General features: G+C 39.1%; 1 protein-coding gene across 1 annotated transcript; it reads right to left on the bottom strand.

Annotated features, from left to right (window-relative positions):
- Positions 1-4,490: 4,490 nt before the first annotated feature.
- Positions 4,491-15,218, bottom strand: LOC117974069 (B-cadherin-like). The gene is made up of 11 exons (XM_034928439.2): positions 15,109-15,218; positions 9,424-9,585; positions 9,061-9,216; positions 8,832-8,976; positions 8,041-8,210; positions 7,303-7,431; positions 6,679-6,864; positions 6,198-6,442; positions 5,238-5,377; positions 4,918-5,142; positions 4,491-4,755 (listed from the first exon to the last, which is right to left on the bottom strand). The coding sequence occupies exons 1-11, from the start codon at positions 15,145-15,147 to the stop codon at positions 4,589-4,591; spliced, it is 1,764 nt and encodes a 587-aa protein (XP_034784330.1). The 5' UTR covers positions 15,148-15,218; the 3' UTR covers positions 4,491-4,588.
- Positions 15,219-15,492: the final 274 nt, after the last annotated feature.

Below are 15,492 nucleotides of genomic sequence, written 5' to 3'. Positions count from 1 at the left end.
CATGAACTACTTTGGGCAGCATTTGATTTTTTCAGTGTACCGATGACAATAACAAATTTAGTGAAAGCCTATTTTGGAGATTTGCAATTCAGTTTTTCAACTTCAGAATTCAGCACTACATGGCAATGCCTAGAGGTTGGAATAATGGCAGGATGCACCATTTCTCCACTGGCTTTTACCATGGCAATGGAAGTAATCATTAGGGCATCAAAATGGGTAGTAGGAGGAGAGCGCTTGGCTTCTGGAATGCGACTACCACCAATTCGAGCATACATGGATGACATGACAACCATGACTACAACAGTAGCCTGCACTAATCGATTATTGGGCAAGTTAACCAATAACATTGAATGGGCACGAATGCAATTCAAGCCCACTAAATCAAGGAGCATCTCTATAATTAAAGGCAAAGTAGTAGATAAAACATTCTTCATTAATGGTGAGGCAATACCAACAGTGTCTGAGAAGCCAGTGAAGAGTCTTGGGAGATGGTACGACGGGGATCTAAAGGACACAGTTCGTGTGGGAGAAGTTAGACAACAAGCAGTGGAAGGGTTGAAGAGCATAGACAGCTGCGCTCTACCAGGTAAACTAAAACTCTGGTGCTTTCAGTTTGGTCTACTGCCGAGGTTGCTGTGGCCACTGACTGTGTACGAGGTTTCTTTGACAACAGTAGAGAAGCTGGAAGCTTTAATCAGTTCATACATCAGGAAATGGTTGGGAGTTCCACGCTGCCTCAGCAGAGTGGGACTTTATGGTAAAGGAATACTGCAGCTACCAGTCTCTGCTCTAACCGAGGAGTTTAAGTGCGCCAAGGTCAGACTGGAAATGACATTAGTAGAGTCACGCGATAAATGCGTAAGGGAGGCAGCACCTGTGTTGAAAACTGGAAGAAAGTGGGCGGCAAAGAAAGCTGTGGAAGATGCAAAGGCTGCCCTTCGAATTGGTGATATCATGGGGCAAGTTCAGCATGGAAGAGGGGGTCTTGGTTTCAGTTCAACTCCTCCTACATGGCACAAGGCGGCCCCAGCTCAAAGAAGGAAGCTGGTAGTCAACGAGGTGCAAAAGCAGGAGGAGAGGATGAGGTGTATAAAGGCCATTTCCCAGGCCAAACAGGGAGAATGGATGAGATGGGAGAGTGTGGAACAACGCAAGATTGGCTGGCAAGACCTATGGTCAATGGAACAGAGCAGGATCAGTTTCCTCATCAGGTCAACATATGATGTTCTCCCATCACCACAGAACCTAAACCTCTGGGTAGGAGAGGATCCCTCATGTCCTTTGTGTTCATCACCTGCAACATTAAGGCACATTTTGACAGGATGTAAGGTGGCTCTTAGCCAAGGACGGTTTACTTGGCGCCATGACCAGGTGCTGCGATGTTTGGCCTTAGCATTGGAAGACAAGCGTAACATGACCAATAAGTTGCCACCTGTTCCATCAAAACATTACACACAAAAGACAACATTCCTCCGCCCAGGAGAGCAACCACCAAGAAAAGGTGTTAAAACCAATCCTCGCCCAGGACAACTGGAAGCTGCTAGAGACTGGAATATGCTGGCAGATGTTGGTCAACGGCTTATTTTTCCACCTGAGATTGCCACCACTAACCTTCGACCAGATATTGTCTTGTGGTCTGGATCAGCACGCCTTGTTCACCTGGTAGAGTTAACAGTGCCATGGGAGGACGCTGTAGATGAGGCGTATGAGAGGAAGAAACTGCGGTATGCTCAACTAGCCACTGAAGCGGAACAGCGAGGATGGAGAGTTCGGGTTTACCCAGTGGAAGTGGGTTGTCGAGGATTTGTGGCACATTCTACAACCCGGTTTCTCAGAGACGTCGGATTCAGTGGCCAAGAGTTGCGTCGCACAGTGAAGAACTTATCTGAAGCAGCAGAGAGGAGCAGCAACTGGCTGTGGTTGAGACGGAAAGATTCTGGCTGGGGACAGGTAAGTAAGCTGGGCTGAGTTGAGTGGGGGACGGAGGGGGGTGATGCTGGGACGCCAGAATCACCGTCGAGCCCTCTTGAGGTGTCGTGGGCTAGTCGACGAAACACTGAGGATGGAAGGTGCCCACTTGAAAACCCCAGAGATGTACCCTACTTAGCTCAATCCAGACGGTTGTCATGCTGATGCGCTGGGGAGGCCGCACTTTGGTTGATCCCTGGAGCCAGCATCGCAGCCGTTGTGTGTGCTGATGCGCCAGGGAGGCAAAATAAGCTGATCCCTGGAGCCAGCATTACACTTCAGCCATTAACACCAGACAGAAGGATATCTACATCATCATATGGAAGGAAACGTAAATGGATGGAGACGCATATGGATCACATTAGTTTACTGTAAAGCTACGTCTTAGTTGGTGCTTATCTTGGCGAGAGCCGAGTTCAAATCAGCATGAAGTTTTAACATCTACTCTCGTGTAATGGAAATCATTATGCCTGATTTTTAAGTATCAATTGATGGGTGGTGAAACTTTTTTTTTTTCACCCAAACCATTTAATTCACATCACAGTCAAAGAGCACTGAAAGGCTAATATATATATATATATATTTCATCTGTTTACATTGAAACAATTATTTGAAAATATGCAGCATTTTAAGAGAAATAAAAGGTATGTATTTTGAATTTTTCAAGAAGGTAGGGAGTTCATCTTTACCATGTAGATTTGTTACAAGAAGGTCTTCCACATACTCTAAATAGCCAATTGTGACTTTACAGCACAGGCTCCTGCTTGTCTGGTTTCTGTGTGCTGTGACTGTAGGTCATGGGGATCCACTTCATCATGAATCTGACAGCTGGAACAGGATATTCACAGCTGTGCTGTGCTGTTACTAACATACTTAACACCATACTGTGTCATGATAAAAAATATATGAGTTAATTTTCTGTTTATTTTTCTTGACATAACATTACCCCCAACTGCAATAATTGTGAAATCGTGAGCTCTCTGGGTATGGAAAGGTTGACTGGAGTACAATTCAGCTGTAAGAAGGACAGGCAGTAATAAAAACATGACTCCCACGTAAAACAGTGATTAACCTCGGGGTAACATACATTCAGGGACAGGGAATTTCCAGACTGTGGCAGCATCCTAGCCCTAGGGGCCTCCTTCATGCAAATGATGAATCTAGTACTTCAAAGTATTCCGGACCCTCGGCCTCACCTCAATGACAGGATGCTCTGTTTTGCTAAGAGCGCTTCTTTAGAAGGATTGTCCCTGGAATTCCAGCAATTAGATGCCCTTGCCTGACACGTGCTTTCTTTGTGCACACCTGAAACTGATGTCTAGACTAACTAGAGCAGCAATGTTAAGACATGGGTGTGGCCTACTGTACATTCTTCCTCAATCAAAAACCTTTCCTGCCCTTTCTTCTAACAGATTCCTGTGCACTGCAAATTAGGGGAGGTTTGCATTTTTGAATTACCTTTTATACACACCCACACTGCATTAAACACTTAAACAATAATTAACTTAAAACAATCCTCAAGTGCACCCAGGTGATTTCCATTTAGCCCTGAAGGCTTCTGGGTCATGCAGTCTTTTAGCCCTACAGCCATGACACCTCTCCCATGCACTACAAAATTATCACAACCACAGTGAATCTTCAACAAACAGGCAGGGCTCTCACCCTCTATCTCTATAAAATGTTGATCTTTTATAGTTTCTTTTATCAAAGAAACTATAAAATGCAAAAGTCTACTGGAAGCCATAATAGTAGTATAGTATTTCATGTTAGATTCTGAAATATCAAATTTTTCAATTTTTATAAGTTTTTTGTTAAGTATATGAAAAACTACAAAACGATATGCAATTCAGTATGTTAATGTAACATTATTCAGCAGGTTTCATTCAACCTTGATACAAAATGTATTAATTCTATAGTGATGCAAAACTCTTGGCCACAGCTGTACACCATCTAAGTACGACACTGAACACATTTAAATCAGTCCGTTATTTAATGATACATACAAAACCTGGAGAACCGAATGTGTGCACCCCTGCCATAGGCTGTAAGCGTGCATTTAGGAAACCCGCTGTGCTGGAGAGGGGACTGTGTGCAGTGTCAAAGCAGCAGCAGAATCCAAAACTACATAGCCTTCAGCAACACACCCCTAATGGGTCCCGAATGAGGAGGAGACAACAACAACATCCATTCCAGTAACAATGAGAAATGCAAGATAAGTACAATATTTACTGGAAACAGGGGAACTGTAACCAATTAAAAAAAAAAAAAACTTGCCTGCAGCTGTCTGAAGATTTAAAGAAAACTTTCAGCCTCATCTGTACATGCTGTAAAATTCTCAAACCAGACTTCATTATTGAGAACTATGGAACTCCTTGGAGTCAGAACCTCTACTCACCCAACCTGTATGATATTTGCAGCTTACTATGGTTTTATTCCAGAATAGCAAAATACAGCACATGTTTTTGCAATAATCTCCTTCATGAACAATGACTGGGGCCTATAGACAAAGCTTTAACACAGGATTTATTTAAAGTGTTTTTTTTATTAATATATAATACAGGTCGACTAAAAAGTAAACTTGGAGTAACATGTGGAGTGAGTCCACTCTGCTGAGCAAAACTTAGTAAGGACACTGTGCATATAGAGAGAATTCATCTCCTTTGCAGTTACACACCATCACCTTAATGCTAATATCTTGGTATTTGTTATCAGTATCAAACACTCTCAATAAAAGAAGATATCCATTGTGCTTTAGCTCCTTGGCCATTGTGAGAATAATGTGTTCTCCTAAAAGTAAGAAAAAAAAATTAGTTCACTATAATGACACAAAACTTCACCGAGTCATTTATTCATGTAAAATGTGTGTGAATAGACCCAATCTATGAACCTACAAATATATTGCCTAATTGAGTGAAGTAAACCAGTTAAAAACAACAAAACAATACTTGCCTTTATCATTCATGGTGGCAGTCCAGTTTTTCTCCTCGTCCCGCAGGACTTGTACCTTAAAAGGACCAGCATAGATCGGAGTGTCTCTGTCTACAACATTCAGTATTTGGGGCACTGTTTCCTTGTTACAAAATCTTACTTCTCTTTCAACTATTTCAGGACTATTGTCATTCACATCTGTCAATTCCACCACAAGAGTTCCTGTGCCTGTGGCTGGTGGGCTAGCTATAGGAAGAAGGGGGGGAAAAGGTTTAGAAATTCAAATCAGAATATAATCTCTTTTAATAGTGATTGGTTTATAGTTACATATTAAGCCTTACCATTGTCCAATGCCAGAAACATTGCAGTATATGTATCATCTTTGACAAATATAGACTCTCTATCCATAGGTTGTTTAGCTTTGATCACTCCATTATTATTGATTTCCAGCCATCCTGCAGGATCGTTCCCCATACGATATCTGAATTTAAAAAGGCAACACATTCAATTTAGTATTAAAGTTGAAATGAGTATTTTTTGTTTATGTTTTTGTTTTAACGGGAAAGCATCATCTGACTATAGGGCATGTCATAGCAGGTCGAATGTTTAGTAAACATGAAGGTATGTAAAAGTAGTGAGTGGTCTATCAATAATATGGTCAAAATGTAGCACTGAAACAGTCAATGTTCATTGGACACAACCTGCAATGGAACTTTGAGAGAATCAGAGTACTAATTATGTATGAATCACAAAATACCCTATGTCAAATGGTGTGGTCCATATTATGGATATGTCCACTAGAAGGCTTCATTTTTAAATGAACACCACTGGTAATGGAACTTTAAGAAAATCAAAAGAACACAGTTGTGTGGCAAACACAAAGACAGTAGCTTAAAGTGTACCGTCTATGTAGCTGGAAAATCAAAGGTCACAATGGCAGCCATATTGGGTCAGAGGTCAATGTCATGGCCATCAACACATTGTCAGCAGGGTTTATAAAAACCCTAAAAATATTAAATTACTACCTCATGCAGTTTGAGATATGAGGACTTGACATTTTGCAATAAAGCTGGCAGGAAAGGGTTATTTTTTCTTATGCAACCACCACGATCAAACTTGCCTTAGGGAATGACAGAATACTTAGGTGTGCAGAGTATGAAGCCAATCTCTCAAAATGTGATATAATCTAGGATTCAAAACAAAAAGTCACATTACCAAAATATGGCAGCCATCTTAGGTCACAGGTCAAAGTGATGTGTACAGTCTTGCCCTTTGGTGGAGGTGTAACCACACACACTTACGTTACAGTCTGCTTCATCTCTTTGTCTGGATCTATTGCAGTGTATACTGCTACAGTACTTCCAATAGGCAAGTTCTCTTCAACTACAACGCTCTTTACCAGTGGATTAAAAATGGGAGCCTCACTGACATCTTCTACATTAACTGTAATGGTAGCTGTGGCTGTTGGTAGAATACTGGTAAATGGCTCTTCATTTTCAACCGTCACAAACAGCGTGTATTGCCTTGTTGTCTCATAATCAAGGCCCTTGAAGGGAGAATAAAACAAAGACAATCTATATACTTACAAAAGTGACTGCAAACAAAACTATATTTCTCAAGTAATGGAACTTTTCAAATTCAATTATTTCATGTAATCTGAAGGCAGGTTTTTACATAGATTTGATTGCTAGAAGCTGCAAGAGTTAAATGTGGATAAATAGATTAAAAGCATTCAATACACATTTTTTACAAAAGCTTTAGCGTGGGATTTGTGTCCCCTACCTTGGCTGTTCTGAGAATTCCATCATTGCTGCTGGGTTCTGTGGTGATATTGAAGACATTTCCAGTGTTCCCTCTGACAATTGTGTATTTGGCATTCCAGGCTGGTGTATGGGGCACATCCAGATCTGTCACAGCTAATTTCATCACCAATACACCCACTTCATTTTCTGGCAGTGAAACAGTTTCCTGCAAAAGAATATTTGTAAAAACATTGAGCTTTTATTTATTGTAGCAATAAAATGAAAAGAAATATGTACATATTCCTCTCTTTACAGGACATACCAGACTTGAGTTACACATTTTTGATTTAATATACTACCATTTACTTCAGTCTGAATTAGGTTGAGCACAACCATACCCCCCACCCCCTGAAATATGCATCTTCACTGGTACAGGACCATGCATTAACCCATTGCCACTCATGAATCAGTTACACCCAGAATACAAGGATGCATTTTCTACACTATTAACATTTTAAAATTGTATTACATCAGCCATTAGTTTCCTCAATTAAGTTCTCCTAGCATGACATTTAGAGCAACTTCAGGTTTTATAAAAAGCACAAGGTTACACCAAGTAATTGGATCAAAAGCATGACATTTAAAAGTTTAAATATGAATTTACCTGTGCAGTTTTAAACTGTGGAGCTTGGTCATTCTGATCTGTTACAGTGATGATAGCTGTGGCAGTGGTTGAGAGACCCTTACCATCCATATCTGCAGCCTGGATGATCAATTTATATTCAGCTACTGCCTGAAAAGACAATAAAAAGGGATGTATTGATTGCTACTTTTCTAAGTTTTTATAAATATCAGTCTTAACACCAAATTTACTACACTTATATAAAGAAAGGTTGAATACCGTTTTACACACTACCTCTTTAAATCTGTAAATTGTAATTCCATACTCACTTAGTCATTGCTAAAATGAGCAGAAACCAAGCAACATGTTCCAGATTTTATACAGGAACAAACAAGCATGTGCAATGTAGACACCGCTTCACCTTGCTTTCCTTCAAACTAACATTCCAGGATTATTAAATTTATTAATCCTGTATTAATACTAATTTAGGAGGGGAAAAAAAAAAAAAAAAAAAAAAAAAAAAAAAGTACAGCAGCAGTGTCCCCCACCTGGGATTGAACCCACGACCCTCCAGTCAAGAGTCCAGAGCCCTAACCACTACTCCACACTGCTGCCCTATATATCTATTTAATAGCTATACTTAAGGGAATGGATATGCCAAAAAATCATTCTAGTTGAGACACCAAAACAGAAATAAGTGAGGGCATAATTATATGTTGCAGACCATTTACTTTTTACCTAGGGTAAAAACATTAACATGTATGGTTAGTTAGAACTCACCTCTCTATCCAGCCCATTTGCAACCAGACTGATGGTTCCAAACTTGTTAATGGAAAACATGGGGGAGTGGGGTTCTTTAGGTTCTTGGTTTAGGATGGAATACCCAATTACACCATTGTCCATCGTGGGGTCATCTTTATCTGTAGCTGTCACCTTCATAACTACAGCTCCTAAAAATTAAGAAACCAAGTTTTCATGCCATTGTGTTTGTCCAAATGTTATTTGCTTGCTACAGTAACATCCACAGGCTTAATATGAACATAGAAAGATCAATGCACTATTCAAATCCCCATTACTGCTTAGAGAAGTCTAAATAGCGAAATAAGTCATTCAAAAGAGGCAATACTGACAGGTTTAATTAAGTGATAATTTAACATTCCAAACTTTAAAGTTTTTTAGAATTTGGAATGTTCACCCTCAAGTTCAATAGCTGCTATAGGAGCACTACTTTATTTAAAAATAAATAAATAAAAAGAAAGTTAACCAAGTCCTTAGCCATAGTAACGGAATGATTTATTTATTTTTGTCGTAACTTAAGTTCCATTCTATACACTACAGAAATCAAAAACTAGTATACTGTGACATATCCTACAGTAATGGGGCGATCGGATTGGTTGTAAAGGTTAAATGTAGAATTCCTGGTAACCGTACATTGAAAAAAATACCAAAAACAAGGGAATTTGCAAAATTCTTTACTGGGTACTTGACAACTCAATTTATAAGCTTGCTACTCAAATGTGATTAAAAAGTTTGTATTGTAGTACTTCGACCAACACAAACACAAAACTTACCTACTGCTGATCCCTCGCTTATATTGCCAAGAAAGGTGTTCATCGTGAACTCTGGTCTGTTATCATTTTGATCAGTAACTTTAATTATGAGCTCCATAGGATCCTCAATTGTTCTACCATTAATGTCAACAGCATGTGACATGACCTATAAACAAAAGAAAAGAAAATAAGTACCAGAAATCAACGGATTGCTTGATTTGTCATCAGAAGAGTATGAATGAAAACTCACAATATATTGAGCTTGAGACTCCCGATCCAAGGGCTGGGTCACATACAGTCCTCCACCAATCTTTGTAATTGTGAAAAGCCCTTCTGGGGGTGCATCTGCTCCAGGCCCTGTTATGCTGTAGTAAACTGTAATTGCCTTGGCTCTGGTGGACTTTATCTGAAAAAAACAAAGAAATGAACACGTACAGAAAGCTCACAGAAGTTTGAGCTCCAATGGTATCTACAACAGATGACTTAGTAAGAAAATAAATATTTCATTTCCTCGTCTCTGTTCGACTTTATCTAAAATAAAAGGGTAATGAAAAATGTAAGTTTCCTTCGGTAGTACCTCAGATTCTGACAACATATGGATCGAAGTACATACCCACGCCACAGCTTTGGGGAATGGGCCCTGTTCATTTTCAGAAACACTGAGAGGTGGAAGGACCCAGTCTCTCTTCTGCCTCCTCAAGCCTGCTGCAGACGACGATGGAAATGTCACAACGTGAAGCTCATTACTCCTCTGTGTTTCTGGGTATACTTCATGCTTAAAAAAAAAAAAAGAATACCGTAGATTCAATTCAATAACATTTGAATGTTTTAGATGCCACCACATATCAGAAATGGCAAAAGGCTCAAACTGAGTAGTACCAATAGATTATGAATAGATCACCCATTACTATAGTTAACATTGCTGTTCACCTGACACACAGCTAACACCATCAACAGCACCATCTCATTTCCATGGCAATATCCATACTGTCTTATTACAATTCAGAATCAAAGCGCTTCAGCTCCTATATATATATATATACACACACATACACACACGCGGACGTGCTCAAATTTGTTGGTACCCCTCCACAAAAAACAAAGAATGCACAATTCTCTGAAATAACTTGAAACTGACAAAAGTAATTGGCATCCACCATTGTTTATTCCATATTTAATAGAAATCAGACTTTGCTTTTGATTTTTTATTCAACATAATATTGTAAATAATAAAACAAATGAAAATGGCATGGACAAAAATGATGGGACTGTGTTAGGATGTGCCAAGTGGCCAAAGATGGTATTGCAGGGAAGCACACGGACAACAGAAGATTGGTTGCAAAATTTCTTTTTTTCTCTTTATTTTTCAAATGATCCAGGAACTAAATTGAACAAAAGCATATCAAAACAAAATCTCAAAAGAAAAAAGAAAAATAACTTTACAAAATAAAATAAAAAAACTCCTAAATGCAGGATGAGAAAACTGTTTTTAACAATATAACAGTAGAGATATGCCATTTTGAATAGCCAGGACACTCATGCAGCACCCATCTCTCTAAACCCTCCTCTCCCTTTACTCTAGCACAGCCTCCCTTTTATACTCAAGCCAAAATCACTCCTCCCCTTGGAAGAAACCACAAATTTAACTTTAATTAACTTTAAAATCCATGTATATATCATTAACACTACTATTATATAACTATCACCAAGATATATAAAAAAATCACTAGGTTAAATATCAATTCTACCTATAATTATTTTGATATAAAATGTATAATTGTATTTTTAGATAAATCATAACACCCCTTACTTTACTCATGGCATGGTCTGCCCTTCAATTACACACCGGTATCCTTTAATTTGGCTTGCGCATTGCCAACAGGCTTTACGGTAGAAACGGGGTATCATCTGCCCCTCACAAACATGGTGACTCCCATACACCACGCTGATGCTAACAAACACCATCTACAAACAAACAGGTAAGTATTTGCTGGTAATCTCCAAATTAAAATTTAGTTTTACTGGTTTAGACAATTTAGGTTACTGAATATAAACTACGCATTTCTCTGTGAATGTGCACCTTCACCGAGAAACGCGCTCTGAGCATTCAGCACCGCTTTAACCTAACTATTTTTGTTCGTCTCTCTTGCCCTTTCTATTCTGGAATCCACTTGCGGCCACCTACAACCCCACAGGTAGGTCATTTCTTTATATATTATATATATATATATATATATATATATATATATATATACACACACTTTATGCAATTGCAAATGTAAAACAATTCGTATGCATTTAAATAAAACACAATATACAATATTATTATTTTCATTGCGTTCTTAAGAAACAGTCCCGCTTTATTCCTTTAAAACACATTCACTTGTTAAAAGTTCTATTTTTATAAGGGATGGGACATGAACCATCACAGACCGCTAACCTAATATTTTGTTGCACAACCTTTAGAGGCGATCACTGCAATCAAACGTTTTCTGTAGCTCTCAATGAGACTTCTGCACCTATTAACAGGTAGTTTGGCCCACTCTTCCTGAGCAAACTGCTCCAGCTGTCTCAGGTTTGATGGGTGCCTTCTCCAGACTGCAAGTTTCAGTTCTTTCCATAGAGGTTAGAGAGGATTCAGATCAGGACTCATAGAAGGCCACTTCAAAATAGTCCAATGTTTTGTTCTTATCCATTCTTGGGTGCTTTTAGCTGTGTGTTTTGGGTCATTATCCTGTTGGAGGATCCATGACCTGCGACTGAGACAGAGCTTTCTGACACTGGGCAGTACGTTTCGCTCCAGAATGCCTTGATAGTCTTGAGATTTCATTGTGCCCTGCACAGATTCAAGGCACCCTGTGCCAGGCGCAGCAAAGCAGCCCCAAAACATAACCGAGCCTCCTCCATGTTTCACTGTAGGTATGGTGTTCTTTTCTTTGAAAGCTTCATTTTTTCGTCTGTGAACATAAAGCTGATGTGACTTGCCAAAAAGCTCCAGTTTTGACTCATCTGTCCAAAGGACATTCTCCCAGAAGGATTGTGGCTTGTCAATATGCATTTTAGCAAATTTCAGTCTGGCTTTTTTATGTTTTTCTTTCAAAAGTGGAGTTCTCCTGGGTCTTCTTCCATGGAGTCCACTTTCGCTCACAAAGAGTCGGATGGTGCGATCAGAAACTGACGTACCTTCACCTTGGAGTTCAGCTTGTATCTCTTTGGCAGTTATCCTTGGTTCTTTTTCTACCATTCGCACTATCCTTCTGTTCAATCTGGGGTCGATTTTCCTCTTGCGGCCGCGCCCAGGGAGGTTGGCTACAGTTCCATGGATCTTAAACTTCTTAATAATATTTGCAACTGTTGTCACAGGAACATCAAGCTGCTTGGAGATGGTCTTGTAGCCTTTACCTTTACCATGCTTGTCTATTATTTTCTTTCTGATCTCCTCAGACAACTCTCTCCTTTGCTTTCTCTGGTCCATGTTCAGTGTGGTGCACACAATGATACCAAACAGCACAGTGACTACTTTTCTCCATTTAAATAGGCTGAATGACTGATTACAAGATTGGAGACATGTGTGATACTAATTAAAGAAACTAATTAGTTTGAAATATCACTATAATCCAATTATTTAATATCTTTTCTAAGGGGTACCAACAAATGTGTCCAGGCCATTTTAGAATATCTTTGTAGAATAAACAATAATTCATCTCTTTTCACAGCTTTTTTGCTTTATTCTATGACATACCAAAGGCATTTTAATTTCTTCACTTTTCAGGAGGAATGAAGCATTATTTCAATGAGCTGTAAGGGTACCAACAAATATGAGCACGTCTGTATATATATATATATATATAGTGACGGAGTGGCTTCTTGTCACAGGTTTTTCTCCTCCAAAATAATCACTTGAACACCAGTATGCCAAAAAGCGCCATAGCGTACGTTTATTGTTTGCAATAATAATAATAAAAAAAGCCTAACACCACCTGGAAGTTGGTTACTTATTCCCGGTTCCTTATTCGCAGTGTAGTTGACAAAGCAGCCTGTTCTTTTTCTGTGTGTTGTAACTCACTTACACATCTTGCTCAATTAATATATTGTTACTATTTAAAAAATAACCGCTCCTTCTTTAAAAAAAAACAAAAAACGAAAATATTAATAACAAATCTGTAACAGCAGCATAGCAGTACCCTATATTACCCGCTTGTTTCGCCCCATTTAACCCTCTTAGACGGCATGCTCACTAAATATGTAGCCCATTATAACCTATGCAGAACGCATGGGGGCACGTCTTTGGATGACCCATTTACCCCCCTTAGACGGCTTGCTCACTAAAATCTTTAGTGTTTCTGCAAAGAGGGGGTTATAACCTATCTAGGGATACCTCGATATTTAGTGAGCAAGCCGTCTAAGGGGGTACACCGGTCATCCAAAGACGTGCCCCCATGCGTTCTGTATTGGTTCAAATGGGCTACTCTTTGGGGTGCTGCTGATCGTGGGGTACGGCTTGCTCACTAAAATCTTTAGTGTTTTTGCAAAGAGGGGGTTATAACCTATCTAGGGATACCTCGATATTTAGTGAGCAAGGAGTCTAAGGTGGGTTAAATGAGGCGCAACAAGCGGGTAATAAAGGGTACCGCTATGCTGCTGTTACAGATTTGTTATTAATATTTTCGTTTTTTTTTTTTTTTTTTTAAAGAAGGAGCGGTTATTTTTTAAATAGTGGCATTATATTAATTGAGCAAGATGTGTAAGTGAGTTAAAACACACAGAAAAAGGACACGCTGCTTTGTCAACTACATCGCAAATAAGGAACCGGGAATAAGTAACCAATTTCCACGTGGCAAGCCTAACCCGGTCTCGGGTCCTATCTAAACGGATGCATTACTCCTTAATTATGAGCAGGCTAAGCCTGTTACCTCGTCTGCAAAACCAAGTTGTAAACCAATCCGTTGTCCCCATACCTTTTCCAATGTGTTCGTTTTCCAGTTTACCCAATACACAATAACAACAATTCACTCACCAACAAAACTCCTACCATCACCTTCCTCGATACACACACACACACACACATTAACATAACTAATTAAATCATTAAACAATTTCAAAACAATAAACCAAACAATTAACTCAGCTTGGAGTCAACCCTGACTCCAGTAACCTCCACAGGGTCCTAATGCCCCAAAGTATTTTCTCTGCACAATAATATTTTAAACCAAACTTATTTCATTTTACTTTCCCTTCATTAACACACCATTATTATTTAAAAGTGTATTCTTTAACTCAACATTAACTAGTTTTAATCCCAAACACTTTACATTATTTGATTTCCTTGTTCACCATCCAGTTGGTTTATGTTGGCCTTTCACATGTTGTTAGTTTTCCTTAACTAACCCTATATATATATATATGTAGTGTAGCGTGCACTGGGGAAAGCAGCAACAGGGCTGGTAAGTGACGTAATCACACACAAAGACAAGAGCCCGATATACGCTCATTGCAAAGGAGCCGGCTCTTTTGTGCAGCGGTATCGGCACTATGCTTTAGTGCAAGAGGTCCCGGGTTCACGCTCGCCCTCCACCTGTGTGTGGATTGCCGTGCCCTGTGTGATGTGCCTGCCTGCATTTCTAAATTTCATTTGTTTCACTATTTGTATTGCCCCCTCACCTTTTATAGGGTTTGTAATCATTCTGAGGTGTTCTTATTGCAATTTCTCATATATTGTGTGTTTTAAAGTTTTTTATTAGTGTGTTTAAGATGCTTTCACCTGAGTTTACAAGCTGATCTTCAGTTCTTGTTGTCTGCCATACAGTAGATATAACATTGACTAAAGCAGCTAGTGTCATTATGGCATTAAGAGCCTGTGCTATCTAGGGCGCTCCTTCTTTGGATGAAGTTCCCTTTTGTTTTGCTGGCAATACCCTTGTCAAAGTTTACCACAGTAAAGTTTACCCCATGCATGTACCATAATCTACTAAGGCTTGCCATGTTTTTATTATGATTTACCATATCTCTCTGAGCTTTACAATGCCTGCCTATGCTGTGCCGCACTCTCTCTATGCTTTATTATACATGCTTGCTTTTACTATAGTAAACTTACATACGATAAAGATGTTTTGTCAGATCTAGCCTACATTAGATGTGTCTATGTTAGTGCTGGAGAGTGTATCACAGACAAATAAACAAATAAAGAATAAAAACACAAGATTTGAGAATCTCTCAGAATTACTGCAAACACCATACAAGAGTAAGGTGACAGTAAAAACAGTAAGAGCAATACTCTTTTTAAAATGTTTAAACTTACCAGAAACAGGAACAAAAGGAATACCAACTGAAATGACATTTTGAAGGAGACAATGCTGCTGTTCTGCAGCCTCCGTTCTTCTTGACTGTGAGTCAATGCTGCGTTCAGTCTTTTTATAATGCCTTTTTATTAATTAGTTTTATGTCATTTTCGGGGCCAACTGTAGACAAACTTGTTGCCAGATAAAAAAAAAATACATTTTTTTAAAATGTTATTTGACCTCACGCAGACTCAAACAGGCCATGACATCATTAACTCACATGGCAATAACAAGCCCAATCTAACTTTATGTTCTGTTAACTTACTAAGCCCTATTACATGGTACACGTAAAACCGAGGTCCTACAGAATTGTATGTAAAACCGAGGTCCTATTGTAAGTGACT

This window comes from Acipenser ruthenus, chromosome 19, assembly GCF_902713425.1.
Source record: "Acipenser ruthenus chromosome 19, fAciRut3.2 maternal haplotype, whole genome shotgun sequence".
Classification (NCBI taxonomy): Eukaryota; Metazoa; Chordata; class Actinopteri; order Acipenseriformes; family Acipenseridae; genus Acipenser; species Acipenser ruthenus.
This window is presented reverse-complemented; position numbering and strand designations above follow the sequence as displayed.

Excerpts from the sequence above, each read along its gene's own strand:
- LOC117974069 (XM_034928439.2), bottom strand. The coding sequence starts at position 15,147 with ATGTCATTTCAGTTGGTATTCCTTTTGTTCCTGTTTCTG. Across the intron at positions 5,378-6,197 it reads GAGATGAAGCAGACTGTAAC|ATATCGTATGGGGAACGATC; the intron begins GTAAGTGTGTGT and ends TTTTAAATTCAG. Across the intron at positions 4,756-4,917 it reads TGCCACCATGAATGATAAAG|GAGAACACATTATTCTCACA; the intron begins GCAAGTATTGTT and ends TCTTACTTTTAG.